At 37.0% G+C, this 27,934-nt stretch overlaps 2 protein-coding genes across 6 annotated transcripts in view; one reads left to right on the plus strand and one right to left on the minus strand.

Annotated features, from left to right (window-relative positions):
* The first annotated feature begins 534 nt into the window (after nucleotides 1-534).
* LOC113107094 (putative per-hexamer repeat protein 5) lies at nucleotides 535-7,926 on the plus strand. Of its 2 annotated transcripts, none has more exons than XM_026269303.1 (4): nucleotides 535-780; nucleotides 919-1,051; nucleotides 2,215-3,380; nucleotides 6,366-7,926. In XM_026269303.1, exons 1-4 carry the CDS (start codon nucleotides 698-700, stop codon nucleotides 6,436-6,438), a joined length of 1,455 nt encoding a protein of 484 aa, XP_026125088.1. In that variant the 5' UTR covers nucleotides 535-697; the 3' UTR covers nucleotides 6,439-7,926. The 2 variants fall into 2 exon arrangements, with proteins under 2 accessions (XP_026125088.1, XP_026125087.1); XM_026269302.1 differs by having other exon boundaries at nucleotides 536-784.
* Nucleotides 7,672-27,934, minus strand: part of LOC113107093 (protein kinase C zeta type-like) — a 94,757-nt gene continuing 74,494 nt past the window's right edge. For all 4 annotated transcript variants that reach the window (XM_026269298.1, XM_026269301.1, XM_026269300.1 and 1 more), the window contains 5 exons: nucleotides 27,786-27,905; nucleotides 25,491-25,570; nucleotides 24,149-24,238; nucleotides 15,409-15,524; nucleotides 7,672-11,326 (listed from right to left, as the gene is read on the minus strand). In XM_026269298.1, coding sequence (XP_026125083.1) covers nucleotides 11,239-11,326; nucleotides 15,409-15,524; nucleotides 24,149-24,238; nucleotides 25,491-25,570; nucleotides 27,786-27,905 — 494 coding nt within the window. In that variant the 3' untranslated portion in view covers nucleotides 7,672-11,238. The remainder of the gene's footprint in view (nucleotides 11,327-15,408; nucleotides 15,525-24,148; nucleotides 24,239-25,490; nucleotides 25,571-27,785; nucleotides 27,906-27,934) is intronic.

Here is a 27,934-nt window from a genome sequence, read left to right on the forward strand (position 1 = left end):
TATTTCCAGTTATAGCCCATTCCAGTTATATGTGTAGGCTATTTTTTTATTCTTAAGAACCAAATATCATCCCATTACTATCAATTTGAATCCGATAAATTTGTCAACCAGGATAGATTATTTTATTCTCATTTTATTCCTACAGCAAACATCTGTTTATTATGTGCAACCTTTTCACTAGATCATTTTTATCATTTTGTTGGCATTAATTTACATATTATATTATTTAAACAACAACAACACACACATACAACTAATAATTATTTACATTTTTGTATGTAATTGCATACGAACACTGCATTCAGCCAGATATGAATTTTAGAGAAGATGAATACCACTGTCTGTATTTATGTGTATTGATGCTTTGAAGTAGTAGCCTGATGACAATGATGTTTAACTGAACAAATGAATTAATACAACAAAAGCATTTCCTTAAGCACAGTAAAGTTAAGCCCAACGTAACTCCATGTGGTACATTTTAGCAACGAAATCTCATTCGAACTGCGCAATCAGGGCGCAGCTTCAACGCAAAAAACACTTTTGTGACCAAACACGGAAGTAGTTCAAAGAAACTCCCGCGTAGTTTTTTCATCGTTTGGATAAGCCATGTGCCTTTGTTGGAGGTGCAGTGTGTTTACAACCGAATGACTGCGATGTCTAAACTAAAGAGGAAGAAGTCAGCGATAGAGGAGAGTAAATGCGAGCAGCAGACGACGATCAAAAAGTCAAATGGCAGTCTAAGTGCAGAACAGGACAGCAGCTGCAGCAAAACATCTACAGGCAGGTACGTTACGAAGTCTAATGTCACGGCAATTAATACTCAACGAATGAAGCTCTCTTCATAATATAATATTATATAATAATATACATTTCTATAACATATTTTGACGTAATAGTATTTTCTGTTGAATCTTGCAGGGCGAGATGGTGGGAGAGTTCTGAATTAAGTGATGTGGAGAGACTCTGGGCTCTTACCTTGAGAGCTTTTTGCCCAGCCCTGCAGTCTGATCAGGAAGAATGTATTCCACAGCTCCCCCCACCCTCATCCACGGTAATACATCACCTTATCATCAATAGTTATCATGGAAGAAGGAGGGGCTCTGTGTTTATAGATCTGTTTGGAGTAGTTCAACATGCAGTATTTAATATACATTGTAGTATTGAGTCTCATGATATTGCCTGACCCTATTTCATATAGTATGAATAATTCCTGCATTTTGTCCTGAAATGGATGTTAGATGCAAATCGACACTGTAAGGTCTAGAGATGACCTTATCACCGTCACATACTAAACACTTCATTCCCTTCACAAAAATGTCACTTACGAATTACCAATAATAAATCACTGTCTTTAAAAGCAGGACCCACCCTCTAACTCTGAGACCTTGAATCTCAGATTTTCCTCTGTACATGGGAAAAGTAAGCTCGATGTTATTTTCCATGGAGATGAGAGGATGGACAGAACTGAATTGTACTTTCCAGAATTGGCAACAAGGCTGTGGTGTGTTGTCCTGGGAAACATGTTTATTTAATAAATGACATTTTGCATGAAATGGGTTCACTTTGGTGTCTCATTACTTAAAAACAACACAAATTAGATTTGAAGTACAAATCCCAAACAGTTAAAGTCATAAAGTATGGACACAAAATAGAATTTTCATTTTAAATTGTATTTTATGGAAAACAAATATTTAGTATAAATTACATTTAAAATTATACCTTTTGGTATTAGGTTTATTAAAAACTATAACAAAAACCGAGCTTATACTCAGTTTTTCCATATAAAATATATAATATGTAGTTTAATCTCCTGAGGGTGACAAACATTTAACATTTCTAAAGATAAATAAGCACCTCCTGTCACTGACCTTTTTAATTTTATTTCTATAGTAATTCTGTGTAATAGTTTGTTACCTTTAAAGTGCCAAATAAACATAATTTCCTTAGCATTTATCGTTTAAAAAATTCTACAATGTTAAAAAAAATAAAAAGATTGTCATATATATGTACAGATATAATGGTCTCTCTGTCACATGTCAGTTTGGGTTTAGATGTGTTTGCTGTCATTACTTTTATTAGGCTGTTCTTCAGAACCTCTAACAAAGCTGGTATGCAAAATGTGTGTAAAATGTGTATATTATGTTACTAAAGGAAGTGTCTAATTTAATTTGATAATTTGTATAATACAGTGTGATTTAATCTCAATTTCTTCAGAAAACTGTACAAAAAATAAGTGATTGGAGGTGGTACAGTGCAGATGAAGATGTTAATCCCCCTCTGAATTTGCCCGCTCCATCTTTCCTCAACAACCCACAACCAGTGAATGTGGTCAAGAACCCCTCGCAACCTCCAGCAGCAGAGAGCATGGGAGAATGTAGTCCACCAGCCATCGCTGATCAAGAGAATCATGCATCTTCACCTGATCAAGAGAGTGGGTCAGTATGTGACATACAAACTGCTCAGCAGCGCCACCTAGAAGACAATTGGGTTGAGGGTCATGAATTGTCAGACGGACAGAGTGACAAATTTGACCAAGTGGGGAAAGTCACAAAAGGATCTGGAGCAGGATTGGATGTGCAATCTGGAGCAGGGAAGGGGGTAAAAACAGGTGCAGGCGGATCTGGATCATGGTTAAGAACAGTATCTGAAGCAGAAGGATCGGTATCAGGCATGGGAACAAAACAAGGATCAAGTGGATCTGGATCAGGGCAGAAAGCAAAATCTGGAACAGGAGGGTATGGAGCAGGTCAGCGAGCAAAATCAGGAGTAAGAGGATCTGGATTAGTGCTGGGAGCAAAATCTGGAGTGGGATTAGATGTAGAATCTGGACCAGGGAAGGGGGTAAACACAGGTGCAGGTGGATCTGGATCACGACTAAGAACAATATCTGAAGCAGTTTCAAGCATGGGAACAAAACTCAGAGCAAGTGGATCTGGATCAGGGCAGAGAGCAAAATCAGGGCTAGGAGGATTTGAATCAGGGCTGGGAACAAATTCAAGAGAAAGTGGATCTGGATTGGGGCAGGGTACAAAATCTGGATTGAATTTGGGGCAAAAATCAGCGACAAAAGAATCTGGAGCAGCATCTGGATCAGGACTGGGAACAAAATTAATAGCAGAAGGATCCGGAACAGCAACGGGAACAGGACTGGGAACAAAATCAGGAGCAGAAGGATCTAGAGCAGCATCTGGAACAGGACTGGAAACAACATCTGGAACAGAAGGATCTAGAGCAGCATCTGGATCAGGATTGGGGACAACATCTGAAGCAGAAGGATCTAGAGCAGCATCTGGATCAGGACTGGGAACAACATCAGGAACAGAAGGAGCTGGATCAGGACTGGAGTGCTGCCCAATGTGTCTGATGCCATTTCCTGCAGGGTGAGTCAACATTTCATATAAATAGGTCAAAAAATCCTCAAAGTTGATTGATTTCTCAATGCAGAACCAAAGATGCTAACAACATCAATAGCATGTAATAATCGAACAACCCAAAATGACACATTGCGTGACTGCCTCAAAAAAACCAATGCATAAAATCTACAATATCCCAACATTCTTCACTTTGGCATTGCTTTTGGGAGCTGAATGGCCAGAGAAGTTTTAGCAAGTAATCCAATTAGAAATCCTTGTGAATAAAATTACACTTGTATTACAAAAGTAATTTTTTTCTCCGTCACTGAAGTTCTCATTTCTCAGAAGTCTGAGGTGCTTTGAAGAGGATGCAGGGGATGTGAGCTGCTCTCACTGGAGAGTAGATGCATGTTCTGCAACAACAGAGAGTAGAAGACTGAGATCAGCTTTGGCACTAGAGATGTTTAGCTGGCTCTTTAGGTACAGCCAGAACATACATGCGCTCACTCTCATGAAGCCCTTGGCAAAACAGCTTCACTAGGCTGTAAGATGAAGTGTTGGTGGATAGAATCATGCATTCTATCACCTCTTTCAAACAGCCAAAATAATATTAGTCATTTGCTGGAGAAAGACATTTTATTTTCCCTAAATGCAATGGATTTGAGTGTTTGCGCCTTGGGTGCTGGTGGAGCGTTGCGAGATGGATATCGCAGCCACGCTTATGTAACTCACTCCTGGATGTGATGTCATCGCTGCAGATGCAGAGCAGAGGATCCAGTTCAGATGGGATTTATATTTATTTGATGCTATATGAACACTTGATTCTTTATTTTGATTGATGAACATAGCAACGTTTAGCAGCTGTTTTTGTTGTTTTGTAGTATGAAGTATGCAAAGTATTACACAACACATGAATTCTGGGACTTAAATAATAATGAGGTAGTACAGTGATTATTTCAGATGGAAATACCCTGCTTCTTCATGGCAAAAAAAAAAGTAAAAACCAGTCTGCATTTTGAGAATTATGACTTTTGTTATTCGAGTTGTTTAAATAGAATTACTTTTGTAAAGTTGATCTAAATCTGGCAAAGTTGACCTCTTACAATGCTGCATGATTTAAAATGCAATACATAAACGGATGTTAATTTCATAACAAAATAAGATCTTATTTGTTAACATTGGTTACTGTAATAACTAACATGAACTTACAGTGAGCTGTATTTTTACAACATTTAATAATCTTTGTCAGTGTTAGTAACTATAAATGTAGTAGTTCATAGTTGAAAGTGCATTAAGCATGTTAAAAAAAATACATCTTTTTGTTTTACATTTTATTAGTAAATGTTGAAATGAACATTAAGACTAATAAAGGCTGTAGAATTATTTTTCATCCATTGTTAGTTCATGTTAACTAATTTTATCTAATGTTAATTCATACAACCTGAAATGATAAAAATGTATTCGTCCTTACAGAAATTAACCTGGACCTATACATTAATAATAAAAGGGGGGGGGGGGGGTTATATATAGTCAGTTCGTGATAGTTCATGTATACTTAATGCTTAATCCATGAAAACAAACTGAACTACATTGTAAAGTGTAACATTTTCTTTGCAGAATCATATACTTTTTAAGCTGAAAACTTAATGTTGAACTAAAAAACTCAGTGGAACTGTTATATATCCTGTAAATTCATATACCAGTGCTAAAGGCTTTTATAGGTGTCATTTTCACCTTGCTGTCATCTTTACCCAATGCCAACTCTCCAAAAAGGCTGTTTATGAACCTTTCTGCCCATGAACTTTGGAGCACTTCTCAGAAAGAGGAAACACTATGTTAAAAACCCAGTGACTGTGAGTGTACTTTAAGAGAGAAGGAAGAGAAACTCTAAGAAGGACGGTCATTCATTAAAATGGGTCAAAAAGTCACCAGATTTTTGCGAGGTCTGAGAGCAGTGCTCCTTCGGCGTGGTGGGCAGCACCGAAACTCGCAGAACAAGGCAGCACTTTGTTGCGATCGCAGGGCTGGCGTGTGCCCCTGCCCGCTCTCTGCCCGCCGTGTGTACATTGGCCAGACTGCAGAACACAGGCGGCCCCGTGAGAGAGACACAATGAACGCTCTTGTCTAGGGTAAGACAGACAGAGAAACAGGCAGATATAGAGAGCGAGTTTCCGAGGGCAGGACTGGTGAAGAGATGGAAATCTTGATGGAGGGTATCAGGGTGGGTTGGCACGCGTAGATTCACAGAGTTTTAAGGTTTGCTGCTGGGAAGCATCAAGCCGTCTGGGTTGGAAAAGGAATTAGAGAGGAAAGGAATAAGTATTGAAGGGAAAGGGAAGACAAACATATGAATGCGCCTGAAAATTTGTGGCGTTTTGGGAGGAGGAAGGAAAGTCAAATTTGAGACCTGGTGACCTTGCAGTTTATGTGTGCTTGTTAGCCGATGGCTTACGACAACAAACTATTCCTTGGTGGTTTATTTGTGTGCACAAGTAACTAATGTAAATGGAGTTATTCACTTTACTGCATCTGCTACTATAAAATACTTTTAAAAAAGGCAATGAAAATCCTAGAAAAAGTGCATGAATTCTAACAGTGGTGTTTTAGCAAATGCATGTTAAGAATTGTTGGATACTAAGAGAAAATCTGATATGAGAAGCATAAATCATTGAAGCGTTTCCAGATAAATGCTTTTTGAGTGAAATCAGGGGATTGTAAACAGCATCTCTGCAGTCCAAAACGTACGTCAACGTGCATTATTCCTAAATAGTTTTTTTTGAGAAACGGTGAGGGATCAATAACTTATCATGACTCAAAAATCTTATTTTGTTTCCAAAACTGCTTATTGTGCAAGAGAGAAACGGTGTTGCTGCAGCACCCTTGTGTGTTTGGGTTTACAAACCACATATTACTGGAACGAACACGGATTTCTCTTTAGTTATTGCATGTTGGATTGTGTGTGTTTGCGTTGCTCACTATTGTTAAAAAATGTTTTTTTTTTTTTTTTTTCAGGTTCACCCAAATGCAGTGTGATGGTCATCTTGCACAATGTTTATCAGAGATGAATGAAGACATTATTTGGTGATGATGGAATGAGGAAATTCTGTTATATCATTTTAGATACTTGTGTTTTCCTTCATGAGCCTGCCAAGTATTACTTTAATGTGGCACTGCGCGATTAATCACATGCGATTGTCATGCATGTCTCTTTAGTAAAGCTGGTTCTGTGATTAGTACTAATTATCCATCACCTGTTTTCAAATGGAGCAGCACTTAATAAACAGATCCGTAGTTCGCTGACAAGCGACGCAATATCGCGTTTATAACTGAATGTGATTCATCTGCCGCTCCAGAGCAGGTGATGGATATTTAGTACTAATTGCGATTAATCGTGCAGCCCTACTTTAATGTTTTGATTACTGTACACTGTAATTGATATACTTTATACAGAAGACCTGGAAAGGAAAAAGATTTCCTGAAAATGTACTCTGCCTCAGGCCATCCAAGATGTAGATCAATTTGTGTCTTCATCAAAACAGATAAATGTAGCCATACATCTATTGCTCATCAATGGATCCTCTGCAGTAAATGGGTGCCGTCAGAATGAGATTCCAAACTTCTGATAAAAGCATCACAATAATCCACATCATTGAAGTCCATCAGTTAATCTCGTCAAGTGAAAAAAGCTGCGTGTTTGTAATAAACAAATCCATCATTACACGGTTTTAATTTTAAACCTTCACTTCTGGTCCATAGTCCACAATAACACTTCCCCCAGTGAAAAAGTCCATCCCATGTTGTCCTCTCAAATCAAAACCCCATTGACATACTTATTTAGAACTGTTTTAGATAGTTTCCACTTCTGTCAAACTGTGTTGATCGGTGCATATTTCTCTCCTGATTCAGAGGAGATTACCCTTTCTCAGGAAAAGCAATAATATGAATAAGTAGCATGGTTTGAAATTAAAAACGTCTTAAATGTGGTCTTATTACAAACACACAACTTGTGTATTACTCACATTATTTGCGGATTATTGTGATGTTTTTATCAGCTGTTTAAACACTCACTCTGACGGCACCCATTTACTGAATAGTGAGTAAGTGATGTAATGCTAAACTTCTCCAAATCTTTTGAGATAAAAGAAACAAACTTGGATGGCCTTTTCACTTTTGGGTGAACTTTTCCTTTATATACTTCTTATAAGATACGATTGGTCAATATGCATTGTGCAATAAAGACAGTGCTCTCCCACAAACCAGTGTTTTTCTTTTCTTTTTCTTCTTTTCTCCACACCCAGAAATCATGAGACAGGAAATGTAAAGTCAGTACAATGAACATTTACTGATTTACAGTTGTTATCTAAGATGCTTAAGACTAAACCTCATAAACCCAAAGACATGTTCACATCTCTCTCTCCCACCCTCAGCCCACAGAAACTCTACTAGAGCTTTCATTTACAATAAGTTATAAAACAAACACTTCAAATATAAAAGTATTCCCCTGTAGCACATTGATAAGAGCGTCACTTGCTTTGGAGTCAATGTAAGGAAAGAACCAAAAAAGAAAAAAAAGCAGAAAACAGCTTGCGACAGCTTTTGTATTTGGCAAGTTGATAAATAATGGAAATTTCTTGCTTAAAATGTTTTCAGGGACAGGAACTTGTATTTTATTGCAGTCTTGGGCTCTAAGTTTGAGACTAGCGGCTTGGACGCTGGATTCAGATATCTCTTATAATGATGCAGAAACAGATTTATTTCTTTTCTTTTCTGTGAAAATCTGAAGGGTTAAATTACAGATATTTACAATTATGCCAAAACTCATTCCAGTTCAAATATAAACATGAATAAAACCCCAACAAAGGACAATCATAAATCTGACACCATTTTACGTGGGTTCTGTACATTGGCTCAAGCTGGTGGAAAATTAAGTTGATGATTACTTGGTCCTTTGTAATATACCATAGTACCTGCTTTTCATACAGTTTGTAAAAATAATCATTGGTGTACAGGAATGAAAATCAAGCAAATTTTGTATAGGACCACCTTTACCTTCAAAACCTGCGGTTGCAATGGCCCTGTCAAACTATACTGGAATGGAAAACTACGCAGTTTGCATTCACCTGAAGTTCCTGTCACAAACAATCATTCATAAATAGTGGAGTTCTTCAAAATGTTGTGCCTGTTTTTGTACCAGCTTTTCATTAGAGAGCTGAAAGCATGGTGGCTTTGCTCTCTACCTCGTTATCGTTACGTTCGTCACGCTTGTTATCTCCCGGGCCGTTCTTTGTTCTTAGCCGTCTGCTAATCTCGCTACTGTCTGACACAAAAGCAGCTAATTAATCCTGTTAACATGGCAGGAATTCTTCACACAGGTCTGATTTCATCAAAGCGTTCACATCTAAGAGTGTTGTCTTCACTCTTCAGGAAAAGAGGGGAATAAAAACCCCAAAACTTGGAGATTAAATGCAATGGAAGATAGAAAACATATCTAGTTGCTTAATAACACAATACCTTATCACTGTGAGGGATTAATCAGTCACGCTAGCCTGTGATTGGCTGTTTTTTCTTTAAAGGAAAATTACGGATTTTGAAGTTCATTTTTAAGAGCTTTTTAGTGTGGCCTGGAATTTAAATAGACGTGATAGTTTAGTTGTGTGTAGGAGTGTACGGCTATCAACATGCTACCCTCACGATCTCTGCAGTACGTATACTGTGCACAGTATGCATGGGATACCCAGATGACCTACTACGTTTGCCAAGACATACACAGCGCAGAATAACATATTCCATAATGCAATACACACAACTTGACCTTCCATTTCAACTCTTTTTGTTGGCTTACTATTCTGCCTAACTGTAAAGACTCAGCGTTTTTACACAAAAGTGATTTTAAAATACAAATAGTCATTAGTTGCTGATGATAGGCAACATCCCAAGGTAATGTGACAGTGTAGTTTACTAATGTCTGAAAAGTGTTTATCGTGGAATATTGACAATCATTTCATCTACTATTAATACAAATAGTAGACAGAATACAGTATATTCTACAAGTACAGTAGTAGGCTAGAACTCCATTCCGAACACAACCTGCCACTGAATGATAAAATATTAGAATTCTCCGCAAACTGTGTTTGATATTAAGTGTTGCAATGGGTTCAATGTAAGCATCTGACTGCGACTGCAAAGACAGTTCCACCATGTGTTTAGGTCATCTGAGATTCAGTCACATCACTGTTGCACAATTTTACCACCACACAACACCAGCGACATCACGTACAAACCCTTGTTTGTGTTCTCTCGCTCTCCACAAGGTCTCAACAGCACGTTATTGACAGATCACATGAGTACAACAGAAGCAGCCATTTTAGTAATATAGTGTGCACTTGTATTGAGTTTTACTGTAATATTAAACCCAGGCTTATTGGAGAAAACGTGCCTATTGCCACATTTATGCAAAATTATATTTTGTTGTTTTTTGACTTTCAGTGTGAAAGGCTAAAAGTGCATTCAGTTTTATCTAAACTAGATTAATAAATCTGGCAGCATTTTATGTTGGTTGCTTTTTTTGTGATGTGGTGGTTCGGAAATGAAATTTCCAGTGAGGTTAATGCTCTATAGCATTTGAAAATAACGTACGGACCCTAAACCTAACTGAAGCAAACGTGAGTGATTTTTAACTTGCTTCTACAAGTCTGTAAGCTCTTTAACTGTGACTTGTGCAATGCTGTACCGGGTGAGCTACCGAGCAAATTTACATATGTGTGGGAAAAACCAGACATATGCATCAGTCATCTGGTGCAAATTTTTAAATGTATTACAAATCATGCACCATACAAGTGTTTTGAGGTCGCAACATAATATTGTGCAAAAAAAGTCTTTCTTAATTAACAATCATAACCATAATTTCCGCAAAAACTTGAATAGAGGAACGTTTTTCCAGTAAACCTAGGTTTCTTATATTTCTGCTGGTCTGTATGTGGGCTTGTGATCATTCAGTGTATAACTTTAATTTTGTTTTTTTTACGTATGTATCAGTGTGTTTGTGTTATGTAAATAATAATAATAACACCTGCAGCCCATCTTCTCATTGGATGGTGCAACTAACTCCAATCCAACGTGGAGTTCAGAGCAGTTTGGAGCATGGTGAATTTTGGATCTTTGAGGCACTTCTTCAAAAAACACATTTTATCTTCCATTTACTCTATAAAACCAACATGGGTGGTTCAAAGCTTGCGGTTTAAAGCATAGCTACCCACTGTGGATGAAACCATCATGGTCATGAATTAAAATGTGCCACTTTGCATCATAGAAGGCATCATAAATTCTTTGATTGACTACCTACACTATAATACAATTTTTTTTTTTAACTTTTTTAACATTATACATTCTTGTTTTGCTTGAGGATGAGCCTCATACAAGATTAAAGAGAATCCCAAAATTTAAAAAATGGAACAAAATAAAAGTGCACATTAAGTTAGAACTGTCATATTTAGCTAGGCTTGATGGGAAATGTAGTCTCTAATGGACGCAGGCACACATTAAAGGAACCAACTTTAGTCCCAGGCAACAGTGCGCGCGCACACACAAACATGGGCGTGAAAATGAAAGAGGTTGCTGGGAAGCAGGAAGACAATCAACAGCTGAAATTTGGGGAATCGTTCTGAGTTTGTTTTCTGAAGATCCTCCAGTCATTTCTTCTTCCAGTGTGATCCCAAAATAACTCAAGCAGGGTCCGAAACTTTAAGTCTTAGTGTTGCTTTTTGTCTTGAACACAGTTTTAAGGAAAAGTTCTTCTCTGTGACACATGTCTGAGTCTGAGTTAAACTCAGCTGTAGTAGTCTTGTGGAGCCGCAGGCAGAGAAACATCAGCCGGATTGTTCTTCCCTCATACGGTTTCTTCATTGGAGAGCAGCAGAGGATTAATGTACTCGAATCCTTCAAACTCAGACTGGTCTATTCTCTTTATCACATCCCTGAGGAGAGAAATCAACATTATTAATAGAAGAGCTACAATTCAACCCTACATGTCACATACTGTGGCTTAAAGCATAAATTAGGGAATGTAGTTTGATGAACTGAATTTCTTTTAGGTGCTAATAAGTCAATGCAGAGAGAAAAAAAAATAGTTTCTGGCATCACATCTACATTTATTCATTTAACTGGCATGGTTATTTAAATATAGAGATTTAACTTAAGGAGGCAATAATGCGAAAACAGCTAACAGTTGCAAACATTGTCAAGAAGAGTATGCTCAATTTGAATCAACTTTTATTTCCAGTCTGATAAAATACAGCTGATATTTTTTATATTTCTTTTCATTCGCTACTTGATCGACTTATTAAGAATTAAGAAATTTTTTACCCACAAAATGTGTTTTCTTTAGGAATACATGCTTATATTTAAAAGTATGGGTCAGTAATGAAGACTAGAGTAATGGCTATTGATGTTTATATTTACATAAATACACATACATAAATGTATATATTTAAGAAATATACGTAATATATTTCATATTTTGTCTTTAAAATGTACATGTATGTGTGCGTATTTATATGTACAATAAATTGCGATTTTCAATTGCAATAAAATTTCACAATATTGATGTTTTACTGTATATTTTATCAAATGAATGTAGCCTCGGTGAACAAAAACATTAAACAAGACGAAATGGTGTATACTTGTCTGGTATGGTACTTCTTCAGGGCAGTACGGAGTAATCATATTTCATTTATTTTTATTTGATTGCATCTATTTTGTTATCTTTCAAAAAGGCCACATATTTTACAGATTCTGCAGGGGAAATATACATTTATGAGCACATCTGTAAATGCAGACTGACCACCAGAAACAACAACAACAACCTTTCTTCATCTGCGTCGAGAGGCTGGTTAACCACAGAGGGGGCAGGCAGAATTTCACTGGAGTACAATTGAGAAAATCAGTGGCGTCTTTCTCCTCTTGGCTATTTTCTGCAATGGCAGTGATCCGAGATGGTAACATTCTTGCTGAAATCAGACCTCTCTTGCTCTTCAGAACCTCAGGAATCCATTGATCTATTTTATCAGCCATTTGAGGATACCACACTGCTACAGTGCTCCACCTCTTCTATGGCGTAATGCTGAACCGATTCAAAACTCGTTTATCACGTTCTGTCAAACGCGGTCCGTGGAGGACAATTTTCCTTTATAACAAGCTCTGTAAGAACTGATATTTCACCAGATCCGGGATCAGTGCCGAATTGTGTTTGTGCTGTGTCTGTTTGAATACAGTCCCCAGAAGGGCCACTTGACTGTATGTGGGTGTGTGTGGGGTCAAAATGCCTCCAGCAAGAGTGAAACCTAAAATAACATGAATGACACCTCTATGCCGTAATATCAGGCTCAGGTTTCAAAGGGAGAGCAGGGGGGAAATGTGTGATGCCGCAGAGGAAGAAACACTGAAAGACGGACATTCTGGGCGCTGACCAAAATAAACAAGCCTCTTTACAGCACAAATGTTTCTTCAGAAAAGAATTACATGGTGGAACTGATTTGAAAGACAAAAAGCAAGCAAGCTTTGGTACAATGTTAACATTTTTAAAGTCCACCTATAACACATCTAACACTACCAGCATTTCCTTTCCTTTCAAGATTAGTAATGCAAACATTTGTTATGAAAGGGAATGGCTTTAATTGAAATGTATGTGTAGAAAATATACTTATTATGGGCAAATAAAAAACACTAGAAAAGGTTGTCGGGAAGATTTATCAAAAATGCAGTAATATTCGGAAATAGTACTACAATTTAAAGTAACCTTTTCATTTGAATATATTTTAAAAATGTTATTTATTCCTGTGAAGGCAAAGCTAAATTTTCAGCAGCCATTACTCCAGTCTTCACATGATCCTTCAGAAATCCTTCTGATATGTTGATTTTGTGTTTAAAACATTAGTGCTTTTTTATATTTTTGTGGAACATTTGTTCAAAACAACAGCATTATTTGAAAAAGAAATATTTTGTGACATTTTCAATGTTTTCGAACGATCTTACTGACCTTAAACTTTTGACCGGTAGCGTACTTTGTGTAAAACAAAGCTAGGTAGTAATGCATTGGGAATCCAATTTCCTTTATAAGCTGTTTGTGTGAGCATGTAAAAAAAAAAGGGAATCGTGTCTCTAGTCGCAATGGATTCCAGTTCATCCTTTTCCGCTGCGCTCTGAGACACATCCCACTCTGGACGCACTTTCCTTTAATCCAAAAGACTAAATCTCTTACAAGGAAGGATTTCACCCCCCACCCTCTTTTTTCGTCTGCCAGATCCGTCAAACAAAAAAGGCTTCCATCACTTCCTCCCCCTCCTCCTCTCCTCCACCGTGTGGGACGTCAGGCTTTTCCAGAGCTCGCTCTGCTTTTGAAGTGTCTGGCTGTTGCGTTCCTTTGAAGCCTGCTTGGAAAATCTCGTATTGAACTAAGAACCCGCCGTGGCTCTATAGATTACTGTCTGTCAGTTCATCTGACTGCAGCCCACTTGCGTTCTGCTAATTATGAGTGACAGGTTTACCGACATATTGACTTCAATTGGCTTAAAGACTGCAATGATTGTATTTCTCAACAGTTAGTGTTCATAGTTCAGTGAAGTGCATCTTGAGTTTCTCGTGGAGAGTGAAAATAGCAAATCACCTCAAGATACTGGATGACCTCATTCGTAAATTTGAATTAAGGTAGAAAACAGGATGCAGAATGGATGGATGGACGGAAAAGTAGAATGGATGGAACGAAAGAATGATAAAATGACAGAACGACAGATAGATAGATAGATATAGATAGATAGATAGATCGATAGATATAGAATGATAGACAGATCCAATCCAGTTCGACTGAATGGAATTGTACATTTTAAATGCATATCTCTCAGATTTTGCCGATAACGAAATCCATTTCAGTCATGGTACCAAATCACACCGTTAATCAAAGATACCGTCCTCTTTCGGAGCTGCATTTTTGGAGCTCCATTTAATGTAAATTGAAAACAGGAATTCTTTTTTAGAAGCTTAAGGATTGCCTGTCTCTAAGGATCAAATCAGAATAACAAATTCAGCCGGAATATAAAAGTCATTGTGAAGACTGGAGTCCCTCTCCAGAGCAATGCACCTCTACAGAACAATACGTCTCAAAGCCCGGCATGATTGTTCTCCACACAGAATGACTGGAATGTCCGAAGAATCTCTTGAGAGAAATGGGTGCGAGACCTCAACAACTGACCCAAATGTATTCAATCCTCCGCCATCAAATAAATGCACATTTTCTGCATTGAGTTGACTAGCTCTCTTATTTTAGCACTTGTGTTAATCACTGCGGTATTCAAAAGGACCGAGTTTATGAATGAGCGAGCAAAGAAAAGACTTGAATGCATAAAAGCCCCCCTAGAAACTCACTTCACACTGATTAAAGCCAGTTTCCACATGAATCTCTGGGTTTTAATGCCTCTCGGCATCAGGTTTTCACCGTTTAAGAGCTGTTCTTTGTCCTCCCTTTCAATGCGGCCCTTTTCGGTGCACCTCATACTGTAAAGCAATCAGAAACTCCAGAGGGGATGTTTCCATATGACATCACCACCTCTTGACGATAGCCTCCAGATGGGTAAACCATTTCGCTTCATCTCGCTCTCGCTTCTGAAGGGGAATCTTAGACGTAAACCTCACCACCCTGACCAGGAGAATCAAGCTGAGTGGAAACCCCCGTTATTAAACGCCTAAATCTTCAGCTGGTGCAGTCATGTAACTTTGAAGTCGTTAAATTATTACATAATCGCTCTCGAGATGGATTCCGCAGAAGTGACGACTGACTTTAATTTCAATTTAAACACTTGGAAGATGTTACAGTGTGCAAGGAGATGCCAGTTTGTCTTTTCATAATTCAAATCTGGACACATTTTACCAAGCACCACGAGACAAGTCGTATTAGCGGTTTTTAGCAACTGATCAGGTCGTTGGAAAACAGGTGGAGTGATTCTTTCGTCAGAGATCTTTACTGATCATCTGTGGTAATGAAAGGATCACATTTCTCAATACTTACTCGTCGTCTGGTGTTAGCTGCACGGGTTCGTTGGTGAACTGCGTGTCAAAGTTATCTAAACCGTAGTCGTCTGTGATCTGAGGTTTGAACGGTGGCGTCACCTGCTTCTGTTCCAGCTAGAGGAGAAAGTGAGAAAATGACTTATTAGAATGCAATCACTTCCAACATTATAATATTAAGAACCCTGATCTATCTGACGAACTTCTATGCTCTTTATAAGCTCTACACTGCAGAGTTCAACAACATTCTTAAAAGCAAAGATTCTGGCATCTATAGTTCCATGAAGAGCCTTTAACATGGAACATTTCCACTGTGGAGAAATGTTCTTTAGATTTTTAATATGTTCTTCACACTAAGAAAATCTGTTCGCTGAAAGGTTCTGTGGGAAACCAAAAATGGTTATTCTATGGCATCACTGTGAAAACCTCCTTTTGGAACCTTTTGTTTTTATGAGTGAATAGGAATAGCATTGGCAAAATGTTGAAAAACTAGGGAAAGAAAAATGTTGCCATCTAGGGCAAGTAAAAATCTGAACCACTGGCCTGATGGAGCCAAAAGAAATAAAACATTTTTGTTGAGCTTTTATATAGGACTTTTTACACAGCTTTCTACCTGAACTAAAACCTCAGAAGTGACTGAAGCCAGCGACAAAAATAGCAATCAATGCAGCTGATTAAAATTACAATTTATTTCAACAGATTCTATCATTATCATGTTGCTAAGCTAACCACATGGTACCCTCTATGCATGACTCCTTTCAAATTTAGCTTTGGTAACCACTGCAATTTCCTGTGCAGCACGAAATTAAGGATGGAGGAAGTTTCTCAGAGGAAATTTTTGAGTGAAGTCCATGAGCAAAAAAAAAATAAAAATACTGGGTAATCAAGCACATATTAGATTAGAATGATAAGCTTTTATTGGTATTTTCGGTATGGAATGGAACAGAAGAAATGCCGTTTATAATCAGCATGACTTTGATAACATCTAGGTAGGAAGTTAATATGTAAAAACATAAATTTCACAAATGCCAAAGATGTACCAGATCATATGTACTAATGTTTATGCTATTTCATAATTGGTTGACTCGGCATGACATCCGCTTTAAATAAAACTACAAAAAAAAAAAAAAAAAAACCTTTGATTTTCACTCAAGGCCACTAATGAATAATATTCCATTAATCACTGCATTAAAAACACTCTGAAATGAACCGAAAAAGGGCGAATGGCCCTTGTGTGAGGACCACTTTAGTTTGTTTGTGTTGACAACTATTTAAAATTGCTTTTAATAAAAGATAATAAAGTAGAGAGGGACAAGGAAACAATTAACAGAGGGCAGAAAGAAGAAAGCAAGAGACATGATATTTTTTAGGTTTGATGTTAAGCACTTGTCAGAATGGACAGATTCTGTGGACGTCAACACTACAGGTCAGATGAGGTTTGTTTTCACGTTCGGACTCTTTTTGCCTCTCTAACGTTCTCAGTGTGTTTTGAGGACATGATCCTGCTGTGTTCCACTCCACGCCGATCTGCACAAACTGGAACAGATGGCCTCCCTTCTCTCCTTTCACTACTATCTCACTCTCTCTATTTAGTCTAATTCATGAGTCCAGCTTAATGTCTCTTGTGTTGGTCTGTCAAAAGGCTTTTACATTTATTAAAGAAACTCTGCGTGGTATTTGTGCAAATCTCACTGATATTTGGTGGCAAATGTTCTGGGTGTTTTTTATGTGTTTCCATGCAGTTTCTAAGCCATTGCTAGGTGGATGATAGTGTGGCCAAAGTCAAAAGAACCTGCTAGGTTTCCATTTCCCCTTCTGTTCCCTTTTCTCTTATTTTCCAAATCAGTTTTTAGTGTATACACTACATTTCAAAACTCAGATTTTTATGTCATTTTTTACTTTTATTCAACAAGGATGCATTAAATTGATCAAAATTGACAGTAAAGACAATTACAGTGTACTTGAAATAAATTTATGTGCTATATTGTTGACAAAATGTATTATGGTTTACAAAAATACTAAATATTAAGCAGGATAAGTGATTTTAACATCAATAAGAAATGTTTCTTGAGCACCCAATCAGCATATTTGAATTTCAGATTTGTTTAAGGGTCATGTGACCCTGAAAAACAGCATAATTGGCTGTTAAAAATTCTGCTTTGCCATCACAGGAATAAAATAACATTTTAAACATATTACAATAGCCTAGATAAGTTATTTTAAATCATAATAATATTTAACAATATTACTGTTTTTACTGTATTTTTGATCAAATAACAACAGCCTTGGTAAGCATAAGAGAAAATCTTACCGGCCCCAAACTTCTAAACGGTAGTGAACGTCATCCTACTCTATCCCAAAAGCCAAACACCTTTGCATATGCAGAGTAATGGCAAAACAAAAGCGGAGAGAGACATAACAGAGAGAGTTAAAGACGACACACAGGGGAAAAAAGAGATGTTAATTGGTGCCCAGCCGCCATGTGTGCATGTTTTTTATTCCCGAGGCCATTGACTCCAGAGAGCCAGGCATGACGCAGTTGGCTGCAACCTGCCTGGTGGAACATGCTAATGCTCGTCTCTGTAGCAGAAAACCAATTACACACACACACCCATCCAGATGCACAGAGACTCTTCACGCTGATGTGTGGGAGTGGATTATTCCCACACAGCTCCTTCGCTAGTTCTCGCTTCCCGCCGCTCTCTCAGTCTCTCTGTCGGGGTCTGGCATCATCCTCTCAGTGACTAAATGATCATAAACTCACTAGTAATTTGCTAGGATGACACGGGGCTGATTGCAGTGGGACGATATGGCTCCCTTTACACCTGGCATTAATGTATTATTGGTGATTGCATCACAGACGTATAGCGATTGATCACAGTAAATGCACATTGGAAATGCATGTGACCATATTGGATTTGTAATGTAAATGCTAATCTGCCCTGACTGTGGATCAGGTCAACAGATGCAGATATTAATACCAGTCATACAAACGTAGGACCAATGTCTCTTAAAGGTATAGACCACCTAAAAATTTTAATTAAGTTTTTTCCAGATCTGTATTTGTGTATCTGTGATCAGTACTGATCCCCCCCCCCCACCCGTATACAAAAAATTAAATATTTTGAAAAAGGTTTTGCCCATACAATATTCATTAATTCATAAATACTTCTGTGAAAAAAACAATATTTGGAACGACATGAGGTTCAGTATATATTGGCAGAATTTAAAGGGGTCATAATGATGCGATTAAAGATCTTTAAGATTACTTACAACAGAACAGCAACACATTTTATGTATGACCGTTTACGAACCTAGGACAGGAGGTTATTTTGACTTTGTTATGACAATCTGGTTCTTCTGAATCAGCTAGTGGAAGTATGTTTTGTTATCAGTTTAAGTATTTGCTATTGAATGTTCAAATGCAGAGTTCTGCATGTCGTGTGTGTGTGAGAGAGAGAGAGAGACAGGGTCACACAGTGGAGTCAGATGTCTTAACCGTCCGTGGCTTGTGTATTGCAAACACATACGAGCTTCATCACTGTGTCTGTCACAGCCCTTTCAGGCCTGAACTGATTGTAAAACTAATGAAATTATTAACTGTCTTTACATTAATTTAAAAAAGATGAAGCTTGCGATATGGACAGGGGCCGTTACATTTCCGACATGTGCTTGCGGTGATCAGCCAATCACAATGCACTGGGTCAGTTGGCCAATCAGAGCAGACTGCTCTTGTGGGAAGGAGGGACTTTGTAGAGAGGGGACGCGTTTGAGAGAGGCGGGGCATAGAGGACCTACAATAATGTGCAGTATTTGAAAAATAATGTGTTTTTTGAACATTAAAGCATGCCAACATATTCTATTACACCAAATACACCAAATAATGATCTTTAAAAAAGCATCATATGACCCCTTTAAATATTTTGGGTGACCTATCACTAAAAGAGCATCTGTGGTCATGTGAAAGACATCTTTAATAAATAACATCATCTTTTTAATTCTCAAGTATGTTCCAGTAGAGAGCAAAAGAAAAACAGTGTTCGAACTAGCCTTCCCTCACACATACAAAGATATCTGCCGTCACAGGAATGGATCATTATTATTAATACATTCATACAACTGCAGTGGCGAAGCTGGCTGAAATCAAAATCTCACAGGCGTGCACATTCATTGTCTGATCCCCATGAGAGCATGTCACGGCTGCTCTGACTGTGTTCCAGAATAAAAGAGAAAAGCAGGTTTCTTTCTATTCACCACTTTAAAAAACCAAACCAAGGTTTGAATTACAATGATTCATTTAATTGAGCCAATTTGAATAAATTGCTTTTAAGACTTAATCTTTTAAGACCAAACAATGACTCTGATTTACAGTTGCGCCTTTCCATAAACATTAGAAAAGACACTGATTTAACTGCAGCTGTGGATAAGAAAAACAGGAAATTCACAAACAATAGGATTAGCTACACTGTCTTTTATTTTTCAAAGTTGTAAATAAAACAAGAATTACTGGAGTATGAAGTTTTTCTACTTCAAATCTACATGCTTAATTCAATGTGTTACTTATATATATTTACACATACATACACACACACACACATAAATACACACACACACACACACACACACACACAAATACAAAACACTCTATAAATCTATTCACTTGATCTAAATATATAAAAAATCATTCGTTTTTGATGCTACAAGTGAATCTATCCATAATTTATGACTATGCATACACTGAATTTATGAATTAATGAGAAAAGATTGTTGATTTAAAGATTTTTAAGTGTTACAATATAATAAGTGTTTAAGATAGTGATTATTAGTGTGTTGTAAAGACAGTAAGGTATTAATATATATATATATATATATATATATATATATATAGGATCCACAATGAAGATGCAGTCATTCTTTGTTTCTAGAATCACAATTGCTCTGTTCTTCACACTAATCCAGAGACTACGAGGCATGAAGCATGTTAATGCGTTCATCATGCTCTCACGCAATCTCAATTAGCCCATGACGTCTTGAGTATTTTCTTCTCAAATCTATTGTTTTTCTTTGTATCGGTGTTTCTTTTAAAACATTTCAAGTGTTAAATCACACACTTTCAAAGTGGTCGCAGGCTTTTGGACCACATTATCCTGTTTATGCTGTCGAATGAGTTTCCAAATTCAAAATGCGAAGAAACATTAAGAGAGAAAATTGTTACCGATTCCTCCCCACTTGAGGATCTACATGCACCAGTTCCAAAACAAGCCTCTGGGGTCTCAGGACTGATCTCAGATGAGAACTTCCTGTGCAGCCTCCCCTGCTAAATCTGTCTTTACAAGCAGGCGTCACAGAGAGTGAGAGTTGTGCTGCGTCTCCCCTCCAGGGCCCACACTGCAGACGGTGTGAAGAGGATCTGTCTGAGCGGAGAGAAGCTTTTCCAACAGCCGTACCATTCTGTCTCTCTCCCACTCTCTCAGTCTACCCCCTGCTTTCTCATTCAGCTCGCTCTCTATCACTTTGTCTCTCACCGTCTCATGCACCTCACTCTTCTCATTCATCTCTCTCTCCTTTTCTCACTCTCTCCCACTTTGTCTCTCGCTGTCTAAAATCATTTCCCGCTCCTCATTCAAGCCCTTCTCACTCTATCTTTTGCAATCTGCCTCACACTGTCAAAATCGGCCTCGTTCTCCCACTCTTTCACCCCCTCGGTCTCTCACTGTCTAAATCACAGTCCCTAAAGGAACACTGAAGCTTCTCTCATTTTTCCTATTTATTTCCACCTTCTTCCTCTCTGCCGTAACATTTTCAAAATAGTCTCAACATGCTTCATAAAATATTTAGCTATAGGTTATACTCCAATGACAGGCACTTTTATGTCACCTTATTTTTATTGAGACTGAAAAAATGTGAACTTTTTTCTCTGCTTTTTATTTTACGAAGGTCACATTAAAACGATCAGGGAAAATTTACTTCATCCTTTGAAAAGTAGTTTAAAATAACTAAAATAAAATATTTTCATTATTATAGAATTTATATTATATTAGTATAAATCATTAACATTAACAAAATTCTATAAAAATATTGCTTACTATTTTCTGTACGCAATAACTTTAAGTTGAATAAACACAAACTTTCTTAATAATAAACAAATTTAAATAAACGGATTATCTAAATTATTTAAATCAAATGAGTAATAATAATGACTGAACTTTAATAAAACTTTAATAATAAATATTTTAATAAATACTGTGATTTCAAACCTGTAAAAATTTAATTTTTACACAAAAGGATTGTTATTACTGCTGTCAACTGTCTTGGTTACAAAGAATAACCGTGTAAGTTAAGCATTTTAGGTATAAAATATGGCATGATAAAGAAAAAATTAAGATATGGAATATTTTATTGCTTGTCATATCCAATTATGCTGTGATTTTGTCAAACTGTGCATAAAAAAAATATATAAAATATAGGATACATAAAATGCTAGCTATTAAAATTATCCTTAGCAAGACAAATTAATTGTGTTTTTTTTTTATTAAAACAAAAATGTGATTTCTACAACAGAAGGTAAATAAAATAGATAACTTAAAATCTGTATGTTCAGAAAAATTACAAAAATTTAAATTTTCCTTTGATACATGCACATCTACTGCAGAACACTGCTAGAGGAAAACAGAGTGTGTTTTAATATAATATTTCAAGAAACACAAATGTGTATTAGTATTAGTATTAGTATGTTAAAGAAACTTCTTTGACATCTGGTAAAGGTGAAAGACAAATGAACACTCATCAGAGGCAGGTGCCAGACACACACGAGAACGATCAATAATCAAAATAAAAAGTTCTGAAATGGCAATTATAGCTTCTACTGAAAAGGACAGGCAGAAAAGAAATATGCTGCTGCAAAGAAACTCTTACAGAAGAACTGCAGCGAATATATCCACTTGAACTGTGTATATCAGGCTAGACGTAGGAATAGTTTAGACAGCCTACATGCTTTCTGTTGAGCATCAAATCAATGTCTTCATTCATTCATGAGCAATTAACAACAAGTGTAGTGCAACCCCGTTCATTAGAGGAGCTCAGGGGGTTGATTCCACGTATAGAACAGTGACTTCGTGTGTATGTACGTGTGTGTATGTGTGTGCAAACTCATCCATTGCACTAGTAAAGTGGCGGAAAATCCCAGCAACTTTGTGCGTAAGAGAGCTCTATAGTGTATCATTTCCTTTCCACGATGCTGACCTTCGTGGAAACACACGATGGACACGACTAGCCAACACTTACTGCAATTACAGCTAATAAAACACAACAGATCACAGCTGAACGCCTGGCTGAGGACTCAGTTATGTACAAGTCCAGAGCCTCTGAGGCAAGTATGAGATGATATTGTGGAAAAAAGGCTATTTTGCTGTCTCTGCAGTTTTGAATCTTCTGCATGCTGGTTTCACACTCTCTACGCTGATTTCAAAGATAAGACAGATGTCAAATATCACAATGTAACACAGGTAGTGATATATCTTTCCTTCTATATTGTGATGTATGTACGAACAAAATAAATTATTTAAAAGAAAAGAAAAGAAAATGAAAAAATTCAGAAAAGTAAAAAAAAAAAATCATTGAATCATTCATTAATAACCTGCATTTAGAAAAAAAAAGGTATGGCCTGTTTACATCGCAGACCTTTTTTAAAACAAAAAACTACATATTGTGTAACATTTGTGATCTATAATCTATAATAAATTGACAAAAGTTTTTTGTGTTTTATCAACTGTTTTTTTTTTTTTAATCTGAACTACCCGACACCCCTGCTGAGACATATTTAAAGGGTTCGTGGGTTTCAGGCCTTATTTAGATGGGTCAAGAGCCTCAAACCCCCAAATATGCAGCCTCAGCAGCTTCAGAATCAGCAATTCATTTACTTCTGTAACTTGAGATTTAGGCAGAACTTGATTTTAACCATTAAAAACAGACTCATGAAAAGTAAGCTTTACAGACAAGAATTTTTGGAATAACACTGCACATTTTAATATCATTTTAACAAAATAAACAAGTGTAAAATTCTTAAAAAGAAACTGTGAAAGATTGAAATTGTACAAAAGTAATTACCTGTTTTTGCATAAATGTTTAAAGAACATGATGGTTCTATAAACGACAGGAGTGTAAATTCTATGTAAATTCTCTTTGGAATTCAACAGGTGCAGATTCTGTGTGAGACTATACATGACAGTCCGACCAAAAGTCTATTAACTAAACTTCTTCCCTCATTTTCACCATTCTCTCGTTATCTCTCTGTCTACCTATCTATCTCTACCTCTCCGCACTGCACCCAAAGTTTTCTTACACATACTAATACACTCATTACACACTCACACACACCGCTTTCTACAGCTCCTGAATATTGTATGCTCTCTCACTGACTTTCATGTTTCAGCATTGTGTGCATCATTTATACCAGACCAATTAACATCCCCCCTTAAACCTTGTGCCACTTCAGCAAAGGCTGAATCTCATTTGATATTCTCTTTCATTTCTGCAGCTGGTACGGAGGATAACGTCCAACTATCAATGGCCACACACTGCATTTCTCTTCCCATAGTGTTCTTCATAAACAACTCTGAAAGAGCTGCTGTAATACTGGCTTAAATATATTTAAAAAAGGAGTATTCCAGATAATTGGCTGTGTTATAGATCTTTTATACTTTCCATATATTAAAAAGTGACTAAAAGCCATGTTTGCCTACCTGGTCCCAGTCTATGCTTCTGAAGAACGTATGAGACTTGATGTCTGTGAATCCGGTCTGAACTTGGCATCCCAGCCTCTCTTTTGGGTCCTAAACAGAACACACACTCTATTAATAACACGTCTAACAGAAGCCAGATCTGGTGCAGAGAACATCAAAAACATGGAACCCATTCATTTCATGTCCTCTTTATTTCAGCAGAATGGAGTTTAACACATTCACTCTAGCATATGTTGCAGACATTATCTTGTGCCCTAAAACGTTAGATGAGGATTCAGGGGTCTGGAAGTTACTCTCTGAGTTGATCTACGCTCATTTAATCCCAATGAAGAGGGCTGATAACACTGATTACAGGCTGCTGTTGAGTTTGAAGAACCCCAGAGCTTCAATAAATGCAATTTGTCTCGACGATTAAAGGAAAACGCTTCATTATTCACAGATTTAATCAAGCCGTCACACACGGGCACGCGAAAAGAAGCTTGCACACACTCAAGAGATTGGTTTCATCTGGAGGATGATGACCCTCCTCATTATAGCACATATATTTGTTTAATCAGAGGCAAACTACGTGCACATTTATGGAGAGTTAAGACACTCATTTATAAACCTCAGTCTGCAAGGTTTCAGAGGACAAAGAATAAACTACGCATTACGTAAAGAATTATATACGATGTAATTGAAACATTCTGGGTTTGCTTATCACTAAATACAACTATTGTTATAAAACTTGTTATACAACAAAATACAACTCTTTTACAGTTGCTATTATAAAGGACTAAAATATAAATCTGAATAGGCAAAATAAAGAAACACTAAAACAACAAATGACTATTGCTATTGCTATACTTGACATTAGCTAATTTGACCTGCCTTTAGCCTGCAAAAACTAACTGCTGTGTAAATTACTGTGAATTATGTTTCCATGGTAATGACCACTTCTTTGATTAGTGCATTTCAATTCAGGGTTGTGGGCAGTAGAAAATCATTGAATTTTTTTTTTTTTTTCTCAAAGTTGAAATTCCCAGTCTTACAGTATGGTTATAATAGAAGCATGACATTGAAGAGGGTAGGACTGTTTTGAAATGTTTTTCAAGAACCCTTTTATTAAAGCACTTTACTGTACATTCAACCTATTGGGAATCCCTTAACCTTGGTATGCTACATGAACTACTACTTGATATACAGCAACAATAGTCTATACAACAGCTTTTTAACAGCTTCTTAACTCTTTATGGTGTCATTTTTGTCCACTTTTTCTTGTCTTCTTGTGTTTTGCAATAACACGACAGTTGTATCGCACTCTGCAGCGTTCATTCACGTACAAAGTACACCCTGTTCTCACCTTGTTCAGAAAGCCTTTCAGCACACTCGCAGCCTTAACAGACAATGACCTGGGAATCCGTATCGGCTTCTCCAAAATGACTGAAAGAGAAGACAGAAGATAAAAGCGTATGAGTCATTCTTGCAGAGTATGGTCGTCGTGTTGTGCGGCGGTGTTAGAGAGAGAGACAGGCTTTAACCCACACGCACGAAATCTCTCACTCGTACGCCCACGCACTACAGACGCCTGAATAAACCCTTCAATATTCAATCAAAGACTCAAAAGATTCCTCCCCGCTCCGTGTTTATTTCTGTAAATTCATAAAATTCTGTCGCGGTGTTAAGTGGATTTAAAACACCCCACAAAAAGTAAAAAATGTGTCTTTTTAATACGTCTCATCCCTGCATTTTCGGATTTCTTTTACAGTTGCGCATCTCGGGCGACCATCCAGAAGCAAAGCCTGTTAAATTTCATCTCTCTCAAAGATAGAGTGCAGACGAGCGTTTATCTTTCCCCTCTCTGAATGCCACATCCCCTGTTTGTTTTCTTTTCCGAATGAAAAGCTAAAGGGATTTAGGTCTTGCTGGGGCTCTGCCCTGCTGTTGTGACGCGGTTTGGATGGCGGCCCGAAAGCGGCTAAAGTGTTGGCTCGGCGGTGGCAGCATCTGCCCTGCTCCTGGGTGGGCGGCGGAGCGCCGGCAGGGGGAGGCTGTGTAGGGCCGGGGGGAGGTTGGACTGGGACGACGCTGCAGCATATGGGCGAACTGAGGTTTGGATTGGGGGAACAGAGTTCCGGTTGTGGAGAGAGATCCAGGTTCATGTCGTGTGTGTCTGTATGGATGAGAGAGATCCAGGAGCATGCTGCCCTCTCTGCTGGAGCACCAGAGAACAGACAGGGAAGCAGATGACCACACAGTCTCTGCTCTGGAGATGGACTGGAGGTGAGGAAAGTGGGGATGAAAGAATTTCCCATAAAAGGAATGACAAAAAAAATGCCAGGTAGAGCTCACAAATGTTAAATTATATATATATAGGCTACAGAACACTACAAAAATCTACACTACTGTTCAAAAAGTTGTTATTTGTTTATTTGTTTTTGTAAATATATTAATGGTTCTATTAAGCAAAGATGCATTAAATTGATCAAAACGTGACAGTAAGACAATTTATTATGCTACAGTTTTTTTTACAATTACTTTCTTCTTTTTGTTTTAGTAAACAATCTTTAAAAATTATCATTAAGCAACATAATTGTTTTAACATTAATTACAAGAAGAAACGATACTTGAGCATCAGATCAGCATATTATAAGGATTTCTGAAGGATTGAAGATTTGAGTAATGGCCACTAAAAAAATCAGCTTTGTCATCACAGGAATAAATTGCATTGTAAAATATGTCACTACATTAGTATTTATTGTATTATTTATAAAATATGTTTTTTAAAAACAGTTATTTTAAAATGTAATGATATTTAACAGTACTATTTACTGTACTTTTGATCAAATGAATGCAGCATGCAGAGACTTTTTTTTTTAATTAGATTTAATACAACATATCAAGAGTGTTATGTCCACAATAAACTATATACAATTCTAATAAGAGCACATATCTAAGTAATAATATCACTGCTTTAATACTTTGAATAGTCAAATAATGCCATGAATTATTTTCATATAAAGGAATATTTAATTCATTCTAAGTAATTATAATGCAGGTGTGTTCTAAATATTTAAAATGAACTGTATGCTTTAATAAGATAAATATTAACCTTCAACTAGATATGCTAATGAAGTCATGTTCAAAACACATTCAGTCTTTCCGTTAAGTCATACATTTTTTAATTGATAAAATCAAACTTGTGTGACAGCCCAAAAAGACTGATAACTAATTTTATTAATGTATTTAACTTTTAACCAACAAATTAGAGATAAAACTAAAAAGCGACTCTTTTCATTTTCTTTTGTGAAGATTATTTAAAGAAGAAGTTTAAGAAGGGGGTGAAAAATGTAAATGTAATATTAATTATGATTTTTGTCAACAATGAAGATGAGATGAAAAAAAGATTTTTAATTAAACCGTTTAAATTAAATTACTCGGTTAATATTTTCCAGTTGGAAATATGTGGATTAATATATATCATTCAGAAACACTGCATCACTGTACAAAAATTGAGTATGTTCAAAATGAACACCCAACAAGTGCCAAATGCAAGGAAAAATTGGCTTTGGCAACTGAGTAAAACTCACAGTGGACAGTAACTTCATTAGGAACTTACATTAATAATACAGTTTCAGTTGAACTGACAAGAACTCACCCTGGAAGAGATATTCCTCTGTGTTCATATCAGGATTGTCAGTGATGATGTCGAAGGGAGACCGGCCTGCCATCATTTCAAACATGAGCACTCCCAGAGCCCACCAGTCTACACTGAACCCTGAGAGGGACAGAGAGAGAGGGACAGAG

Source organism: Carassius auratus, chromosome 8 (assembly GCF_003368295.1).
Source record: "Carassius auratus strain Wakin chromosome 8, ASM336829v1, whole genome shotgun sequence".
In the NCBI taxonomy this organism is placed as follows: Eukaryota; Metazoa; Chordata; class Actinopteri; order Cypriniformes; family Cyprinidae; genus Carassius; species Carassius auratus.